Source organism: Schistocerca piceifrons, chromosome 1, assembly GCF_021461385.2.
Source record: "Schistocerca piceifrons isolate TAMUIC-IGC-003096 chromosome 1, iqSchPice1.1, whole genome shotgun sequence".
Classification (NCBI taxonomy): Eukaryota; Metazoa; Arthropoda; class Insecta; order Orthoptera; family Acrididae; genus Schistocerca; species Schistocerca piceifrons.
Window position 1 is genome coordinate 1199745168 of NC_060138.1, and position 15261 is coordinate 1199760428.

The 15261-nt window shown below is 44.1% G+C and overlaps 1 protein-coding gene across 1 annotated transcript in view; it reads left to right on the forward strand.

The window, feature by feature from the left end:
- The window catches only part of LOC124779271 (serine/arginine repetitive matrix protein 2), an 874478-nt gene that overhangs the window by 737932 nt on the left and 121285 nt on the right, over positions 1 to 15261 (forward strand). The window contains exons 7-9 of the mRNA XM_047253700.1: positions 5079 to 5369; positions 5412 to 5537; positions 8958 to 9338. Coding sequence (XP_047109656.1) covers positions 5079 to 5369; positions 5412 to 5537; positions 8958 to 9338 — 798 coding nt within the window. The remainder of the gene's footprint in view (positions 1 to 5078; positions 5370 to 5411; positions 5538 to 8957; positions 9339 to 15261) is intronic.

Sequence of the window (15261 nt, forward strand, 5' to 3'; positions counted from 1 at the left end):
TCTTCTCTCTCTGCATGTACAATTCAAAGTCCCCTGAACGCGTTTTTTTTTTTCTTTGTGTCCGGGCTAGTCTGTGGAACTATTGTAGAAGTTTTGATACAGTCTTGGAATTCCAGGGGCCATTGGTTCCCCATTATCGATATCGATAACAGGCAAAAATCATTGAGATTCTCGTCTCCCAGGACGGATGAACTATGTATGTACGTAATTACGATTGTACCCAACCATTACTGCGCGAGTCTTACTTGCACTTGGCCAATTCTTTTTATGTCATCGGTCTTCTGAAATGATTTAATACAGCCTGCCACGATACCTCTACCGTACTAACGTCTTCATCTCAGAGTAGCACTTACACCCTACCTCCTGCGTTATTTGTTGGATGTATTTCAATCTCATTTTTTCCTTACTGCTTTTTATCCTGTACATCTCCCTCTAGTACAATGGACGTTATGCCCTGATGTCCCATTGTCCAGGGTCTCCTTCTTGTCAATGTTTTTCATATAAAGGATGTGCCATAAGTCAGCTTCAAAAATACGTTGGTGCAACAATACTAAACAAATGAAAATACAAATTTATTATCAACACAGAAACATGTAGTGTTCAATGTACCTACAAAAGATGCTCATAGTGGTTTCCATTCTTTCTAAGCAAACATTGCATCTTTTCAACACTCACTCACAAATTTTAATTTCGTCTCAAATGTTTCTGGGCTGTAGGTTTTTAAACTCATATTGGTTTGTTTACTTTTAAATGTCAAAATCACCAATATTTACAGAAAAAAGATCATTTTTGTGTACTCTAGGCTGATAAATCCACGCGTGTGATTTCTGGGGATGGTGAAGGCCAATCAGTAGTACACCATCTGCCAATACATTCACCGAAGTTTTCATTTGGAAAGTCTCTAACAACAACTCTATAATGCGGGAGAGCTCCTTGTTGTTGCTTTATCTGCTTTTACTTAGCTGGCTGCATATTTTCAGAAAGTGAACATTTTGTTGTTCTAAATAAACTTCTTGAAGAATATCTAGGTAATTTACAGATCTAGCACTACCGCTGAAAAAAAATTAGGCTAGACTATTCCACCGCTGAAAATCTCTGCCCACACACTTACGCCGCGAGAATTTAACTCTTGTCTTCATCGCCATATGAGGTTTCGTAGAAACCTGTTCACTCTGCCATTCACCTTAAAAGCCGCTTAGTCGCTCCAAAGAACTCTGTAGTAAGAGTTGGTGTTGGCGTCTTGTCAGATTGCGTACAACTCACAGAATTCCATACACCTCTCCAGATCATCTTCATATAGGATTCGAAATAAAGTAGACATATACAGTCACAATTTCAGGTTCTTGAAAATCCATATTCCTTGGGCGCATTTCTTTGAGATTTAGAACGTTACGCGCCAACATAAAGATCCTCTTCTTTAGGCAGAGACTTTGGAGTACTTGAACGAGGAAGCTGCGCTTCCGATCCGGTCTCATTAGATCTTAAATTTAATTTGCGATTCCCTTATAGAGATTGAGCTTGGATGTTTGGAAAACATTCCACAGACAAATCACAAACGTCACTGTAATTATGACCGTGTTTTCAAAACAGATACTCGCTTTCTTGTAGTTTACTTTCTATTCATTGTTTCTCACATAACAATAAACAGCAAAAACCTCAATCTGCTAGTGTTAACTGACTTATGGGTACTAAACACTAGTTAAGTTCACAACTTGCTGCTACTATTCTTGGCAGAATTAAGCTTAAGGATTGCTAGTGGCAAGTGACTTATGGCCCACACTAGATTTCTTTCCTCACCGATTCCGCAGAGAACTATCTCATTCCTTATCTTGTCAGTCCACCTGATTTTCAACATTCTTCTGTAGCACCACATCTCAAACGCATCGATTTTCCTCTTTTCCAGTTTTCCTACAACCTATGATTCACTTTTATACAATGCTTTCCTCCAAATGTAATTTCTCAGAAATGTTTTCTCAAATTGAGAGCGCGGCTCCCCATGTCGGAGGTTCGAGTCCTCCCTCGGGCGTGGGTGTAGGTGTTGTTCTTAGCGTAAGTTAGTTTAAGTTAGATTAAGTAGTGTGTAAGCTTATGGACCGATGACCTCAGCAGTGTGGTCCCATAAGACCTTACAACAAAAAATTCAAATTAAGACCGTTGATTGATATTAGTTGACTTCTTTTCACCAAGAATGGCATATTTGTCTGCGTTAGTTTGCCTCTTAATGTCCTCCTTGCTTCCAAGCTAGCAGAAGTCGTTCAGTTCGTCTACTATGTAGTTCCCAGTTTTTATGTTAAGTTTGTTCCTGATTTCGTTTCTGCTACTCTTTCTGCTCTTCCTTCGATTCATTCTCTTGCCACAGTGTATGTTCATTGAGGGGCCATTCTGTTCAACATATCCTGTAATTCTTCCTCATTTTCACTGGCCATAGCAGTGTCACTAGCGAAACTTATCATTGATATCCTTCCACCCTGAATTTTAATTCCGTTCCTGAATATTTATTTTCGTCATTGCTTCTTCGTATTTAGACTCGAAAGTAGGGACAAAAGACCTATACTTCTTTCTTACATTCTTTTTAATTCGAGTACTTCGTTTTTGGTCTTCCATTTTCCCCTCTTTAGTCTCATACGTATTGAATATCACGCTCCTTCCTATAGCTCATACATATCGGCCTGAAAAATTCAAAGAGGTTGCACCATTTTTCACTGTCGAACGTTTCTTCTATTCCGACAAATCCTGAAAAGGTTTCTTGATATTTCGTAAGTCTTGGCTCAAATAACAAGCGCAACGTCAGGGCTGCCTCTCTGGTGGCTTTACTTTTCCTAAAGCTAAACTGTTCGGCATCTAACACATCCTCAATTTCCTTTCCATTCTTCTGTATATTGTTCTCCTCAGCAACTTCAATGCATGAGATGGCTGTGCGATAATTCTCCACTTATCTGTCCTTGTTATCTTGGAAGTGTGTGGTGATATTTTTCCGCAACTGCGATGGTATGGCTCCAGTCTCATAGATTCTACATTCCAACTTGAATATTCACTAGAAATTAATTTTGGTTTATTTTAACGCAAGTACTTTTTAAACCTCTATTAAACTCCACAATCTCGTCATCAGACAAGTGCTTCTTCCACCTATGCGTTCTCTCCTCCGCGTTTAATAGTGGGATTCCTCCTGCACTCTTAATATTGACGCGTTTGCTTTTAATTTCATGTATAACATGTTTGTATAAAGTAAAGAAAAATTGTAACAAATAGCAATATGAAGCACATATTGGGTTCTACTACCTGTAAGTACAAGTTGCTCGCTCATAATTTATGCAAGAGTACCATGTACTTTATCACCTTCAGTTGGCCTGCTCCTGTGAAAAGGCGCCCGTGCTCTGCATTAGTACTAAGTATGTAAACTAAGTAAGAGGCTAGTGGTGTGGACCATCAGAACGTGTTGCGGTACAACAAACAAGTAACCAATAAAGAACACTATCTTATTTATATTACTGTGTACGGATTGTAAGGTCCTCCTCTTTTATCCTCTCACTGGGTAAAACTCTGATTCTCCTCCTGACGTGCGGGATGCATAGTGAGCGACCTCACAAACTTTAAATAATGGCAGGATTCTGTTTTGCCAGTTTCTGGAAAGATCTTTAACGCTAGCAGGTTAACAAAGAAGTCGTCAAATACGGATAAAAGACTACGTTTACTTTATCAGTTCAGCCTCACTTTCGTAAAACATCCATCGTGACAGTTATTCTTTAAGGACCACGTCCACAAACATGTTGACAGCTGCACGCGTAATACAAACAATACTAGAACTTTCTAAGCAATGAACACGTCAGACCAGCGCGGCCTGCTACCAGACGCGGACAACTTCCCAGGCACGTGTCCAAACAGCGACTCTCTCACAGATAGTCCTATCCAATACTCGCTGCACGCTGGCGTGCGTCAAATCAGGCCCCTTGTTGAGGCCAGAAAAGAACAGTAACGCAGTCATAAAGTTACAAAACAGTAAATAATATAAAAAAACCTAAATCTCACATATATAGGTACATCATGGAACAAACTGAAGTAAAATTTGGACATGTGAAATAAATTAATTACATAGGCTGGTCAAACAAGGTTGGTCCGGAAAATATTTCACGCAACTTAAAATAGGCAACCCAGACTACATACCTGCTCTCTGGAAGTGCATGATGCAAGTTGGGTTCCCTATGTTAAGGTGTGCCGCGCGTATATATATATATATATATATATATATATATATATATATATATATATATATATAGGGTGTTACAAAAAGGTACGGCCAAACTTTCAGGAAACATTCCTCACACACAAATAAAGAAAAAATCTTATGTGGACGTGTGTCCGGAAACACTTAATTTCCATGTTAGAGCTCATTTTAGTTTCGTCAGTATGTACTGTACTTTCTCGATTCACCGCCATGATTTCATACGGGATACTCTACCTGTGCTGCTAGAACATGTGCCTTTACAAGTACAACACAACATGTGGTTCATGCACGATGGAGCTCCTGCACATTTCAGTCGAAGTGTTCGTACGCTTCTCAACAACAGATTCGGTGACCGATGGATTGGTAGAGGCGGAAAAATTCCATGGCCTCCACGCTCTCCTGACCTCAACCCTCTTGACTTTCATTTATGGGGGCATTTAAAAGCTCTTATCTACGCAACCCCGGTACCAAATGCAGAGACTCTTCGTGCTCATATTGTGGACGGCTGTGATACAATACACTATTCTCCAGGGCTGCTTCAGCGCATCAGGGGTTCCATGCGACGGAGGGTGGATGCATGTATCCTCGCTAACGGAGGACATTTTGAACATTTCCTGTAACAAAGTGTTTGAAGTCACGCCGGTACGTTCTGTTGCTGTGTGTTTCCATTCCATGATTAATATGATTTGAAGAGTAGTAATAAAATGAGCTCTAACATGGAAAGTTAGCGTTTCCGGACACGTGTCCACATAACGTATTTTCTTTCTTTGTGTGTGAGGAATGTTTCCTTATATACATCACAAGATGTAGCTAGCAGGCAGCAGACAGTAACACGGTATGGTGACGTCATGTGCAGGAGGAGGAGACGCGCAAGGCGGAGACGTCCAAATGGCTGGAGCACCACTTCGGCAGCGAGTCGCGCTCCTCCAAGGGCTCGCTGGACGACGAGGAGGCGGCGGCGCCGGCCACCAACACGAGCTTCATCAACGTGACGATGAAGTCGCGGCCCCTGGCGGGCCACGGCCGCAGCCGCTCCCCGGCGCAGCCCGCTCCGGGCCGCGCCTACGTCGCCACCGTCAACTCGTCGGCGCGCGTCTTCGTGTCGTCGCCGGAGCCCGAGGAGCACGCCCCCGCCGCCCCCGCCGCCGCCGCCGCCGCCGCCTCCGTGCCGCCGCCGGTGTCGCCGCCGTCCAGCAACGGCGCCTCCGCTGGCGGCTTCTTCCGCGGCGTCAGCGAGTGGTCGGAGCGCCGCAAGGCGGCCCCGCAGCCCACCGTGGTCGTCAGCACCAGCCACGCGCCGCCCCAGAGGGTGCAGGTGCGTCTCTCTGCAATTTTTTCCCTTTATTGTTATTTTAAGCACCTGTACATCAGGCGGGCTGGCAGCAGCATCCTATGCTGCTCTTCAGCCTCAGGATTTACAATGAAAAATAGTAAAAGACATAGAGTGAACAGAATGGTGGGCAAAGACAGTAGACACAGAACACAAAAAACACGAAGCCGTTCACACTCGACGAAAACCACACTAAAAACTGTCGGCACGACGTACAAACACTGACGATTTCGACGGGACATGTGAACGTTGGAGCGTGACGGCGAACACTAAACACAAGCATGATGGCACACACACGAGAAACTGGTGGCGATGATCTCCGGCGCGTGAATGTCCACGTAGCGTGTGCGAGTCCGGGGACCTACCAAGAGGGGAAGAAGGGGGAGGGGGAGGGAGAGGGGTGAGCAAAGATGCCAATGGCAGAGGAGATGGTAGGAGGACTGGAGGAATGAGGGTAGGAGAGGCCCAGGGGAGGAGTGGGAGAAAGGGAGGAGGGAGGGAAGGGGGAGAGAAGGGAGAGAGGGTGCCCATAGGAACAAACACGGGAAGAGGGAGGGAGGATTAAAGTTGGTAGGAGGGTTAGATGGAGGGGAGGAGGGCATCATTAGGCAGGGGGAGCCACCTTGGGAGAGGGTATGGAGAGTGGAGAGATGGAGAGCAGGTAGGACGTGGAAGTACAGGTGCAGCAGCGGACGGAGTCGGGAGAGGATGGGAGAGACCAGCGGGTGAGGAGGATCGAGTTTACGGGAGGTGTAGAGGATGCTCTCTCTGCAAAGCTATCAGCTAGTTTCTTCCGTCTGGTGGAATTGCCCAGTCACACGATCCACAGACCATAGGTTCACTCATTTTTTGGGCGCACACCGTCACTTGACCTGGTGGGCGCCCTCCCTTATTAGATAATATACAGGGTGGTCCATTGATAGTGACCGGGAGAAATATCTCACGAAATAAGCATCAAACGAAAAAACTGCGAAGCACGAAACTCGTCTAGCTTGAAGGTGGAAACCGGATGGCGCTGTGGTTGGCCCACTAGATGGCGCCGCCATAGGTCAAACGGATATCAAATGCGTTTTTTAAAATAGGAACCCCCATTTTTTATCACATATTCGTGTAGTACGTAAAGAAATATGAATGTTTTAGTTGGACCACCTAGGAATAACATGTTTGTTATAACGCATTATACATAAAAAGTATTTTGGCGTATAAAACCTGTATTCAACTGTGCACTCAACATATGCAATAATTAATCATTCTTGAAAGGTTATTTTTAGATGTAACATGTTTGTTATAGAACATATCTTAACAGAGCATTTTGAGAGTGATTAATTATTACGTTTGTGGAATGCACACATGAATATATCTTTCAGAACCCGGGGACTGGGAATGAAACTGATACTCAAAATAAATAAATATATCTGCGTATTAAAATGCAGTTTTTAATTTCATGTTGTCGAATTATTTTCTAGGCCGAGAAATTCAATGAAAGTGTCTCGATTCTGATTAAGTCTCGGTTTCATTACCAAGGATAATAATGACACTAGCTTATATAAAATATTCTCAGACGCCTTTCCGCTAGTTCTGAATAAAACCTCCAGCTTTCGACAGTTATTACCATCGTCTTCATCAGGAGCAAGTCAAGAACAATAAAAGCAGGCCATAAAATCGGTGACTTAAATGGTAAAACGGCGGAAAATCGTGGAGCTTAAAACATAGAACAAAGGGTTGATGAAGCTAATAAAGTACAAATGAAGCAGACAGGTAAAAGAATAGACAGACAATTAAAAAAACACGGCTACAGTCTGGTTTCTGTTCGCAAGACATATAAAATTTACACCCAGCAACAGCATGGTTTCTGTTCGCAATACTTTGGAAAGACAAACAACACTGAACATCCACTCGAACACTGCACTAAAAAATTGGCACAAATATACCACAGCCGAGGGCATATGGGAGGGGGGGGAACCTGGACAGATGGCGGGAAAGGAAAGGGGGGGAAAGAGAGGGGAAAAAAATAACAAAGTGGGGGAGGGGGGAAGGTGCCGATGGAGGACGAGGACCCATAAGAGGGGGGCGGGTGCTGGGCAGACGCGACAGGGAATGGGGTATATAAAAGGACTCGGGGGGGGGGGGGGAGGCAGAGAGAGGATAGGTGGGGAGAAAACAGGATGTAAGGGGGAAGGGGGAGCCTGGGGAAAGGACAGAGGAAGGAAGGGGGGGTGAAGATCAGAGTTGATAGGAGGAATAAATGGAGGGATAGAAGGCATCATCCGGGCAGGGGGAGTTGACGGAAACCACCTTGGGAAAGGAGATGAAGGGTGTAGAGATGGAGGGTAGGGGGGACACAACAGTGAAGGCATGGCAGAGGGCGGGGATTGGAGAGGAGAGGAGCGACCGGTGTAGTATAACGACGTACGTTTTGTATAAATGATTTTCTTTCGACGTATGACCATGTGCAGACTTCGTCACCTACGTCAGTTACAAAACACTTCAAAATTATTTAAATTCTTTTTAAAGTTGTCTCTGAATGGTTCTTGAACGAAACTGTAATTAAAAGATCATCATTTGAGTCGTATGAGGAGAATTACGTCACCCAGTCGAATTGGTTTGCGCGAAATTTTTCAATTTAGATGTCGTTTGTTTCTTCTCAGAAATTATAGTAATGCAAGTTATCGGCTTCAATAAATATTAAAACCACATTGAATAAACTTTTAAGACTCAAACTCGCGATGAACGTTGTCAAAAATTAATAATCTTGTCAAATAAATCAGTAATACTTCTTACTTAATATAATTCTTCATAAATAAATTCTCGGAACACATATTTAAACTTTTGTAGTATACACTAGTTTATTGTCCTCATATATACTACATATAGACGTGAACATGAGCCTTGACAAGATAGGACTGAATATTTACAACATGATTAAACTTTCTATGACGTCATTGCTGTAGAAACATTACAAATTCTTATTTTTTTCAGTTTTTAGAAGCACGACGCAACAACTCGGTTTCAGGATCTTCTGTTGCTCTTTGGCTGTCGACCCGCGACGTATAGTGGCCAGCAATTTTCTCTCTGGTCCCGGCAGTGAAGATGTTCTCTCCGTTCGTTGCGCCGCCCTCTCCGTACATGAAACATAAAAATAAATACAAAACTTTAGATAATTCACAAACATTACAAATATTAGAAAATACATAAACAAAACACTAAATTAAACTTATATTCACGTGCAAACTGGGCTGACACTGGTGGATGGGTGACGCTTCAGTCCTGACGAAAAATATGGTGGTAATCGCCGGAGGCTGGAAGTGTTATCCAAAACTGATGCGACAATGCGTCCGTGAATACTTTACAGACGAATTTCTTCGGGGAAAACTTTGTTCGACGGTAACGCGAGTTACGTTGCAGGTGCTGCCGACCGGGCCCCACCACACGTTCTCGCCGCTGAACGTGGAGAGGCGCGCCGGCGTGTACAACGGCGTGCCGGAGCGCGGCTCCCCGCAGTACAACGGCAGCGTCGACCGCGTCTCGTCGCCGTACAGCGGCAGCGCCAACCGCGTGACGTCACCGTTCGGCGACCGCGACAGGACGCGGTCGCCGTCGCCGCCGCTGCCGGCGCAGCCGCAGCCGCAGAGGCTGCTGGTGAACGGACACTCGCCCGCGCTGCGCGTTGCGTCCTACGGCAGCGCCGCCGAGCGCGACAGGGACCTCAGCATCAGGGAGTCTCCGACGCCGCCGCGCGCCAGGGAGCGCGAGCGCGAGGACGGCTACCCCAGGAGGCGCTACCAGGTAACACTCCTCTGCACAGGTGAGCGGACATTTGCCACGATTTTACCTGCTCCGAAGGGCTGGGTCCCTTGTCTCCCCCTCCTCCTGCTCACCCGCATTCAGTACGAGGGCAGTTCAATAAGTAATGCTACACATTTTTTTTCTCGGCCAATTGTGGTTGAAAGAACCTGAAATTTCTTGTGGAATATTTTCAAACATTCCCGCTTCGTCTCGTATAGTTTCATTGACTTCCGACAGGTGGCAGCGCTGTACCGAGCTGTTAAAATGGCGTCTGTAACGGATGTGCGTTGCAAACAACGGGCAGTGATCGAGTTTCTTTTGGCGGAAAACCAGGGCATCTCAGATATTCATAGGCGCTTGCAGAATGTCTACGGTGATCTGGCAGTGGACAAAAGCACGGTGAGTCGTTGGGCAAAGCGTGTGTCATCATCGCCGCAAGGTCAAGCAAGACTGTCTGATCTCCCGCGTGCGGGCCGGCCGTGCACAGCTGTGACTCCTGCAATGGCGGAGCGTGCGAACACACTCGTTCGAGATGATCGACGGATCACCATCAAACAACTCAGTGCTCAACTTGACATCTCTGTTGGTAGTGCTGTCACAATTGTTCACCAGTTGGGATATTCAAAGGTTTGTTCCCGCTGGGTCCCTCGTTGTCTAACCGAACACCATAAAGAGCAAAGGAGAACCATCTGTGCGGAATTGCTTGCTCGTCATGTGGCTGAGGGTGACAATTTCTTGTCAAAGATTGTTACAGGCGATGAAACATTGGTTCATCACTTCGTACCTGAAACAAAACGGCAATCAATGGAGTGGCGCCACACCCACTCCCCTACCAAGAAAAAGTTTAAAGCCATACCCTCAGCCGGTAAAGTCATGGTTACAGTCTTCTGGGACGCTGAAAGGGTTATTCTGTTCGATGTCCTTCCCCATGGTCAAACGATCGACTCTGAAGTGTATTGTGCTACTCTTCAGAAATTGAAGAAACGACTTCAGCGTGTTCGTAGGCACAAAAATCTGAACGAACTTCTCCTTCTTCATGACAACCCAAGACCTCACACAAGTCTTCGCACCCGAGAGGAGCTCACAAAACTTCAGTGGACTGTTCTTCCTCATGCACCCTACAGCCCCGATCTCGCACCGTCGGATTTCCATATGTTTGGCCCAATGAAGGACGCAATCCGTGGGAGGCACTACGCGGATGATGAAGAAGTTATTGATGCAGTACGACGTTGGCTCCGACATCGACCAGTGGAATGGTACCGTGCAGGCATACAGGCCCTTATTTCAAGGTGACGTAAGGCCGTAGCATTGAATGGAGATTACGTTTAAAAATAGTGTTGTGTAGCTAAAAGATTGGGGACTAACCTGGTGTATTTCAATGCTGAATAAAACAACCCCTGTTTCAGAAAAAAAATGTGTTGCATTACTTATTGAACTGCCCTCGTAACTCCACTTTAGTGGCACTGTCATCAGTAATATCACCGTCGCTGCTGCACAGTAAAGGTGCTTACTGAGCCTTTCCGCTGGTTCACTTAACATAGGACCACAATCTCTTTGGATTTTCCGTCACATTTCTAGAGAGAGTTTCGTTCTGTAAACTATTAAATGCATCTCGCATTGAAACCCGCACCAATTTTCGAGCCTCAGTAAAACTTCGCCAATCTTGGAGATTTTGCGTTCGTCTGAATCAGGCTCATCCAAGAATTGCGCCCGGCGGGCGCAAGGCAGTGTAGTTCAGCGCCCCGTCCGCGACCGTGTGTCGCTAGTGTCGCCATAGGAGCGAGAGAGAGAGAGAGAGAGAGAGAGAGAGAGAGAGAGAGCGCTGCAGAGCGAGTGAGACCGCGCAGCACTGCTCTGCGCTGGACTGTCCCGCGGTCAGATCTAACGTAAACAAAATATTCTATTTTAGAGTTAATTTTGTGTAAGGGGTATAGAGTCTCATTCTTACTGTTAGTAGTTACATGTAAGTATTTTTTGTTGTTCTTCGTGCTACAATTTTTTGTATCCCTTTTCAGAGTTTAAAATCGGATCCTTTGCTGTTTTGTACGTAATAATTTTAACTGACCAAGTTTGAAAACTCATTAAAATAGAATTAAGGTTATAAAGCTCTTTAATTCTTACAGTCAACATTGTTAAAGAAGACAATTAACATTTTACACGTTTCTCTTTTTCGAGGAAACGATTTTGTGTAGGCTTGGTGCAATATTCCGTGAGACTGCTAACCTCAAAGAATCAGTCAAGTTTTTATCGCCAAGGAATGAACGGTTCTTAGTTTTAGCAAGTTTTAAAAGAGAGAAAAAGCGCTCGCAAATAAAATACGTGGAACCAAACATTGAGAGAACTTTGGACGCGTGCTTTTGTAAAAGAGGATATTTCTCTCGTGGAAGACAGCTGTAAAAGTCATCCAAAGTTTTACACATAAGAAAGCGGTCCTTCAGGCGGCTATGGCACTGTAGGTCAATCAGCTCTAGTTGAAGCGCTTGTCAGACGTCCTCTGCCCGAAGGGAAAACGGGCGAACAAATACATCCATCGGCTGGCGTTCGGGCGGCTCGGCCACTGCAGCAACATACGAATTTGCTAGCGCCCCAGGGGCACAGTTTGGACGAGCCTGGTCTAAATTATACGTGCCTTTATCGGTGCTCCTGCAGCAGCTTTCTGTCGTGTTTTGTGTACCACGGGGGATCAGTTCCGTCTCTTATAAATTTATTTGGTATGAATCTCTCGAGAGCTGTTGATGCTATTTCTTTGAACGTAAGCCACATATGGTGTTCACTTACATAGTTTGGAAGGATTAGAAAGACATCAATCGAATTTTTAGCTGCTTTTATAAATAGATATATCTCGCGTTACGAAATTGAGCCTCGCTACGACTGTAATCCTTGTATCCGTCGTGATGCTCAGGATTACTTGTGGCTAAGAGATCAAGGTAGTTTTCGTAACCATTTACAATTTGAATGGCCTCGTAAACTAGTTGTTCAAAAAATATTAAAAAATGCATTTAGAACAATTACGGAAGTTGTTTTCTGTCTACAATAGGGTCTGAAAATGTATTTTTGTCAACGTACGGAAGGTAGATTGAAGTCACTGCCAACTATAATTTTATGAGTAGGATACCTATTTGTGATGAGACTCAACTTCCCTTTGAACTGTTCAGCAACTGTTTCATCTGAGACCGGGGGTCGGTAAAAGGAGCCAGTTATTAATTTATTCCGACTGTCGAATATAACCTCTACCCATACTAAGTGACAGGAACTATCTGCTTCAATGTCGCTTGTGAGCTGGAACACACATTACATTATTTTCCCTTAAGTTGTGCTTTTTGTTTCTGTTGTAGTGCAGACCATTACAATTACGGCTTTTCCCTCCAAAATCTAGGATGCTTTCTCTGTGATCCTGTAAATACCAGAGCTAAACAATGTAGAACAACAACGTACGTTACAAGCATAGCATTCTGTATTACTTCATTTCCTTATTTCTAACATTTTAAAATTGTACGCCGATTTTAGATGACATGTCAGTCATGGATGTTCTTATCTCTATTTAGTGAAAGTATTTTCAGTCATGTTTTGAACATTGTCCCGCTACACTTTATTAACTAATTTTTCGCCGCTAGGGATATCAAATTTTAGAGAGTAAATTAATATGGAGTATGTCGTTCCTCTTTTCAAGCATTCACATACCCATTTCTTCTTCCTTTATTGTCTTTTGGGCATGCAGTTGTTGTAATTAAAGTAGGCACAAATGCAATGATCAAACAGAAATGATTAGCGTACATTCGCATTCTCTTTACATGATTCCTTTCTTGTTGCTCCCATGGCGATGGACTCTTTCTATCGCAATCAGTAAGCGTGAAAGGAAGCTACCGTACAGACAGAAGGATCTATATTTGTACCTGGCAGGACTAATTACATACTGACATAATCGTCGGTATTGCTTTCGTTTGCCAAAAGTTATAAATATTTCAATTTCGGAAAAGAAGCTCTGTAGAAGATGTCGAAGAAGAAGGTCCCTTACGTACTGGTTGTACCGAGTAAGATCTGGAGACGGCGATTAGAAATCGGACAGAAGTAGTACGAAGAAGGGCGTCCCTTACCTGAGGGATCGCTACTCAAGCTACCTGGTGAAGGGACGAGAGTCGCAAATGTGCGGCGTGGCAAATGTCCGGCATTCCTCTGCACAAGTGCTGACATCCCTCGAAAAACTCAAGCTGTGACCATCAAACTTGGTGTTACTCTTGTCTACATATTCAGCTTTCAATGCTATACACTTTTCTCAACGATGGATGACATGACCGAGACATTGGTTCTAGAAGTCTGCACAACAACAGCTACTATCAAAATTGGAAGTCTGCACTTTGGCTGTTCGTGAAACATTCCTCCTCGAAAACCACTTCACTGTCATCTTAAAAATGCCTGCCACGTAATGATTTCTTCATTCGAGAAGAGAACAAGAAGTCACTGTGTGATGGATCTGGAGAGTATGGAGAATGATACAAAAATCTATGGCCCAAAGAAGCAGCTTATATCACTGTGTCCTATTCAGTCTGAGCTGGGGCATTATGTGGAAGGAACACACCCCCCTGCCCAGCCTTTTATGACGTTTCCCGTCGACAGCCACTTGCGGACTCCTCAGGAGATTTCAGTAGTATGACACTGTTCTCCAAATGCACTTGGGATCAAACCTGTACATGTGGTAGGAAGAGAACCCCTACCAGTGAAAGTAGTTGCTGTTACGAGGTGGCTTCCTCGCACGCAGCAACTACAGTTTCGTCACAGGACCAAAAGGGGCTAGACAAGAGCTGAGGCAAAAAACAGATGGCAACATTTATTAGCAACCATTTAGAATCGTTTACTATTATTTATTACTAGCAAATGTCCCCACTGGAAAACGATAAGCAGGTGATTTTCAAGAAACTTAGGGTTCTTCTTGTTTTCCCAGTATTTTTCCATTTTCTCCCCTAAAGTCTTCTTTTTTTCTTCGGTTCACTTTGGTCAGTATGGCTTTGGTTCCATTTCTGGAATAAATTTCCTCTTATCAATTTTGCTTCTGAATGCATCCCAGTCTGATGTGTTTGTTACGTCAGTTTTTGCTTTTATCAAATTCTTCCTAACTTCAGTTACCCACTGTTTTGATGCTTTACGGATACCACATAGTCCAGTAGACGTTTCGTTACTCTGTTCCCGGGTAATCTGTCAAGGTGTCCGTAGAACTTCATTCGTCTCTTTCTGATAACGATTCCGATGTTTGATACTTTTTCTGTCGTCTCGATAGTTTGCAGTCTGTATCCATCTTGTGTGTATCGTGGTCCCAGAATTTTTTTAATAATCATTCTCTCTACTTTCTTAATTTCTTGTAAATATAGTTTTCGATTCAATGAGAGTGTATCAGTATGTGACTGTCGGTTTGATTACAACACAATCGTATATTAACAAAAACTTCCCAAAACTTAACATTAGTATGGCGACTGTGCCTGGCAGTGGAGATCAACGTTCACTTGCATTGATTTTTAAAAACTAGTGTAGTCCTAGTTCCAGTGAGCGATGTCTAACACCACTTTTATAATGCATTGTCTGGATCTTCTTGACAGCGATTATACACTCCTGGAAATTGAAATAAGAACACCGTGAATTCATTGTCCCAGGAAAGGGAAACTTTATTGACACATTCCTGGGGTCAGATACATCACATGATCACACTGACAGAACCACAGGCACATAGACACAGGCAACAGAGCATGCACAATGTCGGCAATAGTACAGTGTATATCCACCTTTCGCAGCAATGCAGGCTGCTATTCTCCCATGGAGATGATCGTAGAGATGCTGGATGTAGTCCTGTGGAACGGCTTGCCATGCCATTTCCACCTGGCGCCTCAGTTGGACCAGCGTTCGTGCTGGACGTGCAGACCGCGTGAGACGACGC